The sequence below is a fragment of the Mercenaria mercenaria genome, chromosome 3 (genome assembly GCF_021730395.1).
Source record: "Mercenaria mercenaria strain notata chromosome 3, MADL_Memer_1, whole genome shotgun sequence".
In the NCBI taxonomy this organism is placed as follows: domain Eukaryota; kingdom Metazoa; phylum Mollusca; class Bivalvia; order Venerida; family Veneridae; genus Mercenaria; species Mercenaria mercenaria.
The window spans coordinates 73,627,488-73,640,830 of record NC_069363.1 but is presented as its reverse complement, the minus strand read 5'-3'; the positions used below and the strand labels follow the sequence as shown (position 1 = coordinate 73,640,830).

General features: G+C 33.9%; 1 protein-coding gene across 1 annotated transcript; it reads right to left on the bottom strand.

Moving 5' to 3' along the window:
* Nucleotides 1-1,988: 1,988 nt before the first annotated feature.
* Nucleotides 1,989-12,063, bottom strand: LOC123525686 (uncharacterized). Its single transcript, XM_045304828.2, has 5 exons — nt 11,961-12,063; nt 6,308-6,910; nt 5,859-5,918; nt 4,917-5,318; nt 1,989-4,167 (listed from the first exon to the last, which is right to left on the bottom strand). Exons 2-5 carry the CDS (start codon nt 6,897-6,899, stop codon nt 2,450-2,452), a joined length of 2,772 nt encoding a protein of 923 aa, XP_045160763.2. The 5' UTR covers nt 6,900-6,910; nt 11,961-12,063; the 3' UTR covers nt 1,989-2,449.
* Between the last annotated feature and the right edge of the window lie 1,280 nt (nt 12,064-13,343).

Genomic DNA, 13,343 nt, shown 5'->3' with positions numbered 1-13,343 from the left:
TCGTATCGGTGAAGGTCGCTTACTCTGTAATAAAATCAACAATCGGTATGAGGAATCTTTCATCACTAAAATAAAGGATATGGAACAGCAAACAGGCTCGAAAAGTACAACTGCGTAGTCACGAAGTTATCTCACCTTTAGACTGCTGTAATTACGCAACTGGACAAATCGCAACATGTTCAGAACACAGCAGCTGGTATTACCAGTAGGACTTTCCACTGCAGTCATATTCTATCCGTACTGTAGAAAGTCCATTCCATTGGTTATCCGGGAATACCTAAACAGGATACGGTACAAATTCTGACCCACACATACAAGGTTCTACATGATCAGTCTCTAGCCGATAAATGTGTATTAAACAGACCAGTTAGAAACCGAAAATCACAAGACACATTAGATGTGCCAAAGACTAGGAACGTGAGCTATGATACCCAAAACTATTTCCAGCTCCTCTCACTGTTGTTGGGTTAAATGTCACATCGACAAAATCATAGTTCATATGGCGATTTCCTCAGCTTTTGATTGCGACTGAAGACCCCAGGTACCCTTACGAGCATTTTTAGACATGAGTGTGCACCAACCTTCCGAAAGCCAGCTGGATAGATGTCTCTACGTGAGGCAAGTGATTCAAAGCCACTGGCCTTAACCAATCGGTCTTCCAGTCTCAGTGGTTATAAATACGATATCCACTGGAAGACAAAATCGTAACAGGAATTAATCGATAAACAGAAGCAAAAGATATCATAAATGTTTATTTTTTGCTTCACAATAAATAAAATCATTGTTTATCTTATTATCACGATAGTACAAAAAATGAAGCTCTTTGAAAGCATATGGCATAGCGCCAAGCGTCAGTAAATGAAAAATCGAAAAATGACCAATATAACTTACAGGGACTTTTATATATTTGGAAACATTTGGCTTTTTAATATAATATATACTAGCGTTGGTGGGTATTAACAGTTTATTTAGATATTCATCCAGTATCGCCAATTTTTCATTTCAGAACTCGCAAGTATAAGAGTTCGCTGTGTCGAAATCTTACTTAGTCTGGTATTTTTTCCAAATGTTATAATTTGTTCTCAAAAATTTATCCTGTTTAAAGGCACTGACCTTCAGACTTTGGCTAAAAATGATCTTTCTTTCTAATTGAAGTTTGGTCATATTGTGAACATAAGAATATTAGTTTTTGTTCCTAAACTATTTTCAAATTGCCATATTAAGAAAAAAAGATGACCGCGTCGGGAATCGAACCTGGGCCGCTTTCCGCTGTCGTTACCAATACTGCTATAGAGAATTAAGTGTTCAATGAGGTTAAGATATTTATAACCGAGGCAATTAACCTATAGACAAGCTTAGTAAAAATTAGTTTTCATGTGTTTCCTTAACATACAGTCTGTCAGAAATTAAGTTTCAAAGCTTTCTTAAGAAATACAGCATTAATTTCCGGATATCTTAAAAAACTTTTTTTGTTTATTTTCGAACGATCTGGATTCTAGTGCCTTTCAACTAAATCTGTAGAAAAGAGTTACATACCCTGAATTATGGGTAAACAGGTAGATGCTTCATTTCTTTCAATTTGCAAGAGTGTGTGTTCGGGTTTAACGTCTTTTTCAACAGTTTTTCAGTCATATAAACGACGGCGTCTACTTGTAGCAGTGATGCCCAGCTTTATAATGCTGCCTCACTGGAATATCACGCCGTAGACACGTGGCATGATACCCCATTCAGATACCCCACCCAGTCACATTATACTGACACCGGGCTGACCAGTCCTAGCACTAGCCTCTTAATGCTGAGCGCCAAGCGAAGAAGCTACTAGTATCATTTTTTTACGTCTTTGGTATGACGCGGCTGGGGATCTAACCCACGACCTCCCGCACTCGAAGCGGACGCTCTACCACTGGGCTCCGAGGCAGGGCTGAATATATTTACAATATATTTCATTATTTACAGAGTTCTAACATACAACATAAAGAAACAACGTGATAACTTATAAATATATATAGTTATGTGACCACATAAACATTTGAATCAAAGTCACTCAGAGGAAAACTTTTATGTTACATTATTAACACTTTAGTCGAAGTCAAAATTCATAGCAAAGGTCCAACAACATTTGAAAATGAAAATAAAAAACGGCAATTTTAAAAATTGAATCCGACGGCAGAGTTTTGTCCATAAAAATGCAGAATCTCGAATTATGCACTGTAGTTTTCTTTCTTTCTTCAGACACATTATATCAATGTTTCGAAAAACATTAATAAAAATTACATAGGCCGTTTCTTGACCTTTGAAATAATTTCAAAAAGTTCAGCACTGAAACTTGGACTATATACACTGATAATAATTTTATGCCATTTTATTTGTAAGAAATGAGCCTGATGATAATAATAGTCAAACCAAGCCAAGCTGTCATGATTTGGACATGTCTTATTATGTGAACTTATCATATCAGATAGAATGCCTTGATGACCTTACTTCTATTCATTCCAACATACATCCTTTGGTCAGCCTTGTTGAAAGCTAAGCTAACAGGTTCAAGCACATTAGCCCCAAGTCCTTCTAGTATCTGAACTTGTTTACAGTCAGCAGACAACTGCATGATGTTGTTAGTTTTACGACCACATACATACACATAACCTTCTGAGTCATGAATAATACCACTTGGCTTTCCCATGTCCTTGTTTAAAAACACTGCGTTTAAGTCGCCGTCCAGAGACAAGTTAGTCACGGTTGCATTATACCAGTCCGACATGTACAGGATGTTTGTTGAACTATTGATGGTAAGGTAACCTGGACTTCCAATCCACGTTCGATATATGAACTTCAGTGTTTTTCCCGACATATCTAGAATTTGCACTGTGCTCGGTCGCAAGTACGTTTTAGGGATAAAGGAAACGATCAACTTGTTATCATGATAAGCAACGCCGTGACATGCTTGATCTACTGAAATTCTTCGATCGACCTTCAATTTTATTTCATCTGATAATGTCACAAACTGCAAAGTGTTCACACCTGGAAGTGCAACGACGATTTCTTTTTCATTAATTGCAGTTAAATCTGCTGTAGAGGAGATTAGCAAAACGGACGATTTAACTTTGCTTTCCTTGATGCATACTAGTTTTATTAGTTTATTTTCGGAATCACTGGCTACTAAATGCTCATCAGACAGAACTGCTATTCCCGAAATACAACATGTGCTAGAGTCATTGTCTTCTTGTGCAGTTATGTCAATATTGGTTACATGCCTTACTTTGTATGTCTTGGCTTCCCGTTTTATAATGCGACCTATACCTGCCAGTTTTCCTTGTAATAAATCAACAAGTTTAGAATCTGGCTGAAATCCATATCGATTTATTTCATTTCTGTTTTCGATTTCTTTCACCTGTTGCTCAAGCTTGAACGCGTTCATCTTTTGTTTCTTCATAGCTGTATACAGTTGGCACACATTCCTGCTTTTCTCAGCTTCATCGATTTCATTTGCTTCTCTTGCTAATATTGTTAAGACAGAGGAACAGTATGAGTCCAGAGCTTCCATATTTTCAGTGTCCTCTCTCCTGAAGTCGTTCAATTTTTCGTCAATTTCACACTTCATCTGTTCAAAGCGTTCATTCATTTCTTTCTGTAACTGGTTTATATATGATTTTGCATCACCTTGGTAAGCATCGATGGCTTCTCTATTCAATTTTACACGAGTTTGACTGTTAGTTGTTCTTTCAGTAAGAGCTTTGAATTTATTTGTTACCATTTTTAGCTCTGGACTGTCAGTCACGTCGGTGCCACGAACTTCGTTAGGAATGTATATAACATTTTCCCCACACTTTAAATGCTCAGATACAACACAAATTGTGCAACAAAGCACGTCGTGGCGACTACAAAAGCATTCTACTAATTTGGTTGTATGCAATTTGCATTTTTCAGTAATCTCATATTCTTGTTGTTCAACCTGATTCTTGATTTCTTCGTTGGAACATTCATTTTCAACATACGTATCCACTAAGTTTAGACCCAGTTTACTTTTTGTTGCCGATTCATCAACGGAAAGAGACCGACTCCGCTGTTCTTGATCACTAATTGTGCTTGATTTTATTTCTTTGTGTTCTTCATAACCATGACCAATACTTCTTGATTCACTAGTGTCGCTATCTGTCTCATCTGAAGTATCTGCAAATAATTGGTACAATATTTCCTATACACAAGGTTACAGAAGTTTCCCAGTGAATAGAGAATCTTTCGTAACACAGTTAATACTGCTACAATTACGAGTATGTTTTTACAATTCGAAAGAATAACTGCTTGTAACTTCCTCAATAATGAAAATTCCTACCTTCTGTCTGAAATGCTCTCAAACTATATTGATTTCCGCCAATTACGTTCCTGATCGCAATTAGGCGTCTGTGTATTTCTTGTATACATATCAGTTTCTTAGTCAAGTATTTTAAATGCTCTAAAACGAAATTACGGTATTTCAGCAATATAATATACCCTAATTATTCTGAATAAACAATATTGACCAAGCAATACATTTCGTGGGTTCGATATTCTAAAGTAATGCAGACCTCGTAATTTAATGCCTCCAATACCTCTCTCAAGCAAGAAATATAATATGATATACAATTTTCATGTTAAAATCTTGAATGAGTTGCTAAATCAACCCGTTCAAAATCTGACTTGTTTTTCTTAAAGATGATTTAAATGTTCGTTTATATAAGGTATTTAAGTAATCTAATATGTCTTTTTACCATCGAGATAACTATTTTTGCTGATGCGTAAAATCTGTATAATCTCTATATAATAAAATCTCTTCTAGGTACCTCAATACCTCAATTTCCCGTTTATATAAAAATGTAAAAAAAAAACAAAATAAAAAAAAAACGGAATAAATGTCCATGTACGTTAGTAACGTTATTCACCTGTCTCCATAATGCATTTCCAGAATTCATACTCATAAATTACAACACATAGCTCACAATGACTGTAAGCTTTCCGTAATGCCATTGCCACTGCGTCAAATTTCTGCGTCATTTCCCCCGTGACACATTCTTTCAATAAAGATGCAAGGGCGACAAATGAGTCACACCTTATTGTAAGGCTGACGCATTTCTTCTTTGCAGATATTATTTCTTTTCCATCAGACATAAGTGAGGTAACTGCAGCAGAAACGGCTTCTCGAATGCTTTTCAGATGCTCCTGTGACAGCTCATTGAAAATATCTGTGTTCTTTAAGTTTTTATTAAACAGACTGACAAGGAGCTCAGATATATTATTTCGGTTGTCGTCCGTGCATCCCGTCAGAACGAGTTCAACAGCAGCGTCTGAAAAGGAACGATCTACAGGAGTTAATCATCGTCTCTTAAAAGTTACAAGTTATTTGATATAGTCGCTAACAGGAATAGACCTCCATATATATCTTGGGATATCAAATAGTAACCGAAGAAGCTACTAAACTGGCTAACAGCCCATTCAAACAGAGCTTGTTATTATTCTAATTGCTTGCATTATATGCCTACTAATGATTTTCTTACAGACTTTATCAAATATCACATGAACAGTCCTAATTTTGCCGCGTGCCGCTTCTTTAAATTCTCTCAGTACTTCGTTTTGGTGTTGCTATATTGTCGGGATCATTGGATGGATTTAGCGTATCTATATTATAAAACGTCGTTCGGAGCTAGAAGGCGTGGGGAGTGTTACACATCTAATTACCTCCCATGAACAGACTTCTTGAATCTTCTTGTAGAGGATAGTCTGGAAATGTGCCCAACTTTGCGTCGCCATAAGAAATAAGCTGTGTGCATGATACTTAACATTCACTCTCTAAACCCAACAAAACAATGATTATCAAAAGTACTAACCTGGGACTGCCTGATTCGCTAGTATTACCATGTCTCGTCTTGTAACAGCAATTAATTCTTCTGAAATACACAGTATGTTACTTGAAAGTGCTTACCAGAGACCTCAAATATTTTAAATTAAAGCAATACCGATGAATTCTAATTATACTGAAATACGAATTCGTAAAAATTGATGTTTATTAAGGATAATCTCAAATACGAAAGCTGTGAGTGTGTTACAAAGACTGTTTTTGTTTGTTTCAGAAAAATCGAAATATGTATATAGGGTGGGTGTTTAGTTTTATGTTCGTGGAGTAATATGCATTTGAAGTATATTTTACTGTGATTTTCCGATTACATATAATTCATTCTTGTCTGGATAAGGGTGAAGCTGTGTACCAGTGAAACTAACATTTGAAAATACTCACTCACTCATTCACTCACTCACTCACTCACGATAAACTGAACACCTTTATCGTCTTGATCAAGACTTGTCTTGATTTCGCCTAAGTCCACATCCTTATTCATATCTGTACACATGTCCACGTCTAATCTAAACAGCCTTGTCTGGCAGAGGTCAAACTCGTTCATCATTTCTTCTTTCAAATCAGTGTCATCAATAAACGCCAGTCCTGTCTGAAGTATTTGACTAAGTTTGCCTATATGTTTTTCGTATCTGTGGTCAGGCAGTTCTGGACTTGGAGCATGACACAACTGGTTGCGGACTTTTCTTACATATTTGATGTCTTCAGCTATATTTGACGGAAGTTGACAGATTTCTTGTAAGACGAAACAGCAGAGCGGGAGATCCCAGTCCTCAATGTTGATATATCCATTTCCGCTGCGATTAAACATCTTATCCCTTTTGCGAGATCCATGATCTGAGCGCAAGATCTTTCCTCTGTTGTACTTCAAGAAATGCTTAACTTCCCACGGATATGGTTCGTGGTCTCCGGGTGACGAATCTTTCACGCATTTCAACACCAAGCGTCTGCTCAATTTCGTTACACACCCTGACAAGAGAACAGTTAGTCGACCGTACCTTTCTTTACGTTGTGACATTCTTCTTTAGTCTGCAATTACATGAAAAGTCCGAGACCAGTTAAGAAAGATATCTTACAGTTAAAATGCAAAATTTGTGTGAACATTTGCACGTGTTAATAATAGCTCGGTAAAAAACATATGTATGATAAATATCACTTTTCATTCAATAACTACATTCGCGTACTACTTTGCACGTATTTCATTGCCAGAGTGATTCAAAACATTAAAAAAAAAGAAACGCAATCACATACTTAAGGTAGAGATTTATAACTAGAACTTAATTCTTTGATAGGTGATAGAAGTAAAATCTTTGCAGGCACACACACGTGTTGAGGTTAATTTTACTAGAAATGATCACATTTGTGTTTATAGAGAAAAAAAACATAAATTTTGAATGCGTTGGTTTCAAAGTTAAGTAATGACGAAATTTACGGTTAGACAACCTAATGTTGTTACTGCCCCTGGACAATATACAGTATGATAACATTTGTAATTAACAACCCCACATCCTTTATTATGAAAGTGTTTAGAAACGATATTTCTTTTTTATTTCAAACTAATATCTAGTTGTGCACCTGTATTTGATAACTATTGGTATATTACAGCAATATGAAACGAAATCTTGGTTGTGCAGCCAGGGTAAGTAATTCAAATTTCAAAAATACTTCTAATGATCTAACTTGTGTTAAGCGCTTAGTGAACACAAACATGTCGAAGCTCCATTTCTTGACTAAAATCGGATAGCCCACTTGTCCCATAGATAGCGTCAGCTGCTATCAAGCCAAAATGGGACTAACCTGGATGCTGTTCTGATCATGTATGGTTTGAAGCAATAACTTTGAATAGAGAGAATGACTCCAGAGCTAAATGCATTGTTAAGGTAAGAAATACGAGATCAAATACAAATAAATTTAAAGTACACTGTAGAGATGTACTACGCATAATAAATCAAAGGGGGGACAAACTTGATTGATTCAATAAACTGAATAGCCATATATTTATTAGTCTTGATCAAATGTGAAGAAAATTATGGTTCCGATTTACAAAATTATTCTGGCAGGAAATATGACTACCATTGTTAAATCCTTTGTATTCAATATACAATATGCACTGCATTTCCTCAGATTAACTGACAGTTATCTTTGTAAGTTGTTGTGATGCCCTGATAGCAATTTAGTAATGCATGAAATGTAGTTAATTAAATGCATGACAGGTCCTGTTGAATTATTTAACGGCATCAAGAAACGTTATTCTGTTTGATTTTTAGCAAGTTGTTTATATTATTGTTCGTCAATTGTGATACATGGGTTTACACAACTTGATATATCACAAATGTAAATGTTATATCACAATTGAGAATTACAAAAAAGTTAAATTTGTAAAACCAAAATCATTGTCGTCAAAGTATATACAACTTTTCAAGCAGTGGTTAAATTCTACTTGTTAGGAGTCCTGACTAGGAAGACTCTTGTAATGTATTTTAAGCAAATCTCTAATTCCAACATATTTCTGGTGGGGACTGCACGATCATTTGCTTTCCTTAAACAACGAATTAAATCTGAAAAAACAATTAGTGATACTCTATTTTGTTGAATTCGTTACAGTCAACTACCTAAACCAACAAAGAGATTTTAATTTAAATGTTGCAAACAAAGTTAATTGCAGTGAATAATTTCGGTATCAAACATTATTTAAAACTTATACTGTTTACACAATGAAAATAAATGGTTTTTCTTGGGGTCATACATTAAAAAATAAAGCAATCAATATTCAACTGAATTTAGTGACATTCTTTGATAGGTGTGAAAAATTTGATGGTAAACATGGTGTATGGGTTTGTTTACATAAAAATCATTTAATAATTTTTGAGAAGAAAAACATTTTTGTATGGTTTGGTTAAAGCTTAATAAATGAGCAGTCAATTTCGTTACACCTAATTTTTTCACTAGCCTTAATAGACTCATTGGCTATTTGGAATTGAACTTTTATTAAAGACAAAGGTAAGTACAGTATTGCTTTTCAATGTTCGAAAGTAGAGTAACTTACTTTACCATTGAATTTTGATAGACTTCGGGAGCTTTTGATATGAACTATAATTGGGGAGCCTAAAATTCATTTAAAAAACGTCATGATCAAGATTGTGTACCATTTTGCTCAAATTGAGAAAGTCAATATTTTGATATCAAACATTTCTACTCTTTCGACATGGAGAAGATTGGAACAACCCACATTAATATTAGAAATGTTGGTGACCACATTAGCATGATTTCACCTGAAAAAAACATAAAAAATTTGAATTTTAGTACACTCAACATGTATTCTATAAAAGCCATAAACTAATTAAGCATAGAGATATTATCAATGTATGCAACCTTTAAACCGTCATAATGAATCCCTATTGATCATAATTATTTTGTTCATTTTGATCAATGCACCAGTATTAAGCTATCTATTGATGTTTTAACACACATCATTGCGTTCAAATGCATACAAATATGTCGGTAATTCTTTTGATCCATGTGATCATGTGATATATATATATTGCTGGCAAGAATGTTTTTGTATTCTGGAAGATCACTGCTAATAAGAGCTGTTGTTAATGTACTCATTATTTTAATTGTCACATGAATTTGCCGGGTGTGTGAAACCGCGTATGTTGCGAAACCGGGTACACTGTTTCTACGGTTACAACCAGCCGTTATACTCATTCATCTTTAAGCAAGGTACGCAACGGAGAAAGAAATTTACTTTCGATTTCACTTGCGGTGATAAATAACTAAGACTTTAAAATTAGAATAAATCATTTTAGTTTTTTTGTAACAAAACTACTAAATATCATCTCTTTATTATGTGCCTTCTGATATTAAATCAATTAAGGCTAAGTAGTAAATGGTTTATCTTTTCAGCTCCTACTTGATCCGTATCCCGATTACTATAGAAGGTAGGTCAAAATCCATGTTATACAGCTACGCCGAAAAAATATATATCACCAGACGAAAGGAAATAATAAATTTTTATAAATTACACCAAAGATTTTGTTATTCTTAGTCTTTTGCATGTATTGGTTGCTAGCGAGATTTGTGTTTATTAGGAAATCGATCCTATCGATCCCTCTACGGTACATGCGATATACCGAATGAGACATATACTATCGAACTAAAAAATGTGTACTCCCGGCACGTCTTGAACAACAGTACAAATATGGATATATGGTATATATACATGTAGTGTGCACTTGTGAATAAAAGCACCTCGTGAACACAGTTCATATAAATAAAAATACCTCTCCGGAGATAACGCCATTCCAAGAGGCTGGAATTACCTGTAATACAATACATTACAGGCAGTGTTGTTTTAATTCCAAAATATACCTTTAAAAATGATAGGGAATCGATCCTACGCTTAGCGACGAAAATCAGGATCGATCCCTCTACGGTAACGTGCGGTATACCGAAAGAGATATTTAAATCGAATTAAAAAATGTGTCCTTCCGTGCTGTCATTAGACAGTTCTTTTCAAATGTTATGTCGGATCGATTCCCGATTGTGGCAGTGCCTTATTTTATCATATTTGAAGAAACAAAAGGAACATTACAAATGCCAAACAAATTAAAAAATATAGAAAGTCCGAATAGAAAATTATTGGAGACAAATGCACCTAAAATTTACAGTGAAACAGCCATTGAATCAATTTGAAACTTGTCCTATGACAAGGAAGTCGCATTTGCTAAGCTCTGGTGATTTGCGTCACGGCGGGTTAAATGGGGCATGATTTTAATATTTTTTTTTATCGAAAGTTATCTTACAAGGCTGTGTCAGTAGGCCTGATAACAAAGACGGTTTTTTGAAGTTTCAATTAATTTGTTCTTGAAATACAGCTTGAAAGTTAGTTGCATGAAAAACTTTAACCACCTTTTTAAGCTGAAAATAGGATATAAGTTGCATCAAATTCAACATACCTATTTTTGCATGACTATTGCAGTAGGTTTAACAATTAGGAAGCCTTATGTGAAGTTTCAATCATATGTATGCAATGGCACCTAATATTTGATTTTGCACACAAACCTTTAACCAACGGCAACGACGATACACGGGCAAGTAGAATAGCTCTCGTTATTCTTCAGTCGAGCTAAAATGTGGTATCAATTTCCGTTAGAGAGAATTGCATGCTATTATGCAGTACATACACACAACTTTAAATGTTCCCTGAATTTTATTCCTTCAATCGACAGAAAATGAAGTTTTCATGATCACGTTAGTCTTTTGTGAAATTGCATCGTTTGGGTTTTACATGAGACAAGATTAACGCAAACTTTTTATTCAAAACTAAACGTCATATATTTGTCGCTCTGACGCCACTTTAACGTAAATATCGGCTTCAACGTTAAAATGATCTCCACAAATTATACACCATTTCAAAGACGTTTTTAAATGAAAATATGATGAGAAACAAGCAAATCGATACTTGTTGACTGAACAGAACGATTTAAGAAAACAGTCTGACGGACGGACGTGAAATCATGGTTCATCAAAAATGGACGTCAATAGTCGTGTTTGAAGGTTTGTAGAGAAAAAAGTTACAGAAATATCAAACAAGTAAACTACGCATTCTATGAGGAATATGCTGAATTTTATATTAAACAAAATTTCATAACAGAAACCTAACAACTTCAAATTAGGCGCATTCCACCTTAATTTAAGAAGACATCAAAGTAAAATTAAATCTTATAACAATCTAAAATTGACTTGTTTCAGATTTTAGATAATAATCTGGGTCTGCCTTATAAAAAATCCGATGCCTAACCATTAAAACTATTCAAATATATGCTTAAAGATACATTTTAGAAATAATATTAGATAAAAAATGAGGAAATAAGTGTAATTCAAATGCTGACTTTAATGCACAGTTACCGACAAAATTATTAATTTTTGTGAAACAGTTTTCTTAAACGTTTATGCATAAAAATTATCATTATATATTTTACTGCAAATTCAATGTTAGTTAATACTACATTCGAATGATTTTTTTTTGTAATAAATCAAAATTAATAAATATAGTAAGATAATACTGGAAACTTACGGGTATAGTATTCCTACTACCCATAACCTCAAGTTACAGATACACTTTGCATATTAGCGTACAAGGTACAGATGGAAAATATAATATAATCTTTGTTATGTAAACCCGCATGGCTGGGTATGTAAAACTACGCACGACAATCTATTAAAGGTTGTTAATCAGATTTTAATCAATTAACTTATTTGTTCAAAACTTAATCAACTGATATTTACACCAATTTGTGTACACCGAGTTTTTAATACAAATCAGATTTTCAGTTACAAGTATTTTTAAAGTTTGATTTTCCTGTCCTGGTTGCCCAACCAATTTTAGCGCAAGTTAACTTTAATAAACACATTTTGCCTAAGGAATAATATGAATATAAGTATTACTTATTAACGTTGTCAAATATGTGCATTGACAAGTACGTATTTTGCCAAAATCAATTAAAAATACTAATTCATAAAATTATTATTACGTCCCTTTGTCTATCTTGGTTGAAAATATATTAATTCTGAAGCTACAAACTGTTTTAAAACTTGCTTTTTGTTTCAGGTAATTGAAATATCCCAATATTTACCAAATGCATATGTAAAACTGGAAAATATATTGAAATTAAAAGATTTGGTCAACTTTTTAAGTATTTTCATTTTCAAAGGAGATAATTTCAAAATTTCATAAAAAGTAATGAAACATACATTTCAAATAGTGATCTAACACTATATAATAGCTTTTAATGCTCCTTAAATAAATCTCTAACAGAATATGTGAACACTGAAAAATGTCATAAAGTGTTGCTCAGATTTAATTACCCATCTTTAAAATTATGTCAATACATTTACTATATCTGAATTACAACGAGCAAAATATAATAGCAGATAATCACACTAAAGTCTTACAATGTCTGTCTTTGGACGCCATTTGATATTCTTAATAGTACAAAATATATACTGGTGCCAAACCATTTTGATGAAATAAATCATTTATCCTGAATGAATTATATTTTAAATCAATAATAAGACATTTAAAGAAATGCAAAATTGATACCTGCAAATAAGCAAATCAAATGATTTTATGTATTTTATATGGAATACAAGAAGCGAACTACTGATCATATTAGATCTATGTCATTCTGTTGGTTCACAGATGTATAATGTAACGTCAGTAGAATGTTCCTTTAAACAGAATCTTGCCTGAAAAAAAAAACAGAACTGAAACATAAATATCAGTGATTACAAATATCATATAATGGAGGAACCTGTTCAAATACCAATGTTTGATGGACTATATGTGAAGAGACATTGATATGGCCGGTGTTACGAGAGGTAAGCTGAAAAGCACAAAAATAGACAGTGGCACAACGTCAAGGTACGTGAAAATATAGTTATCGATTCAAGCTATGAA

Coding starts and splice junctions, on each gene's coding strand:
- LOC123525686 (XM_045304828.2), bottom strand. CDS start 6,899: ATGTCACAACGTAAAGAAAGGTACGGTCGACTAACTGTTCTCTTGTCA. Junction 5,919..6,307: donor TCTTGATCAAGACGATAAAG/GTGTTCAGTTTA, acceptor TGTGTATTTCAG/AAGAATTAATTGCTGTTACA. Junction 4,168..4,916: donor GAAATGCATTATGGAGACAG/GTGAATAACGTT, acceptor AATTATTTGCAG/ATACTTCAGATGAGACAGAT.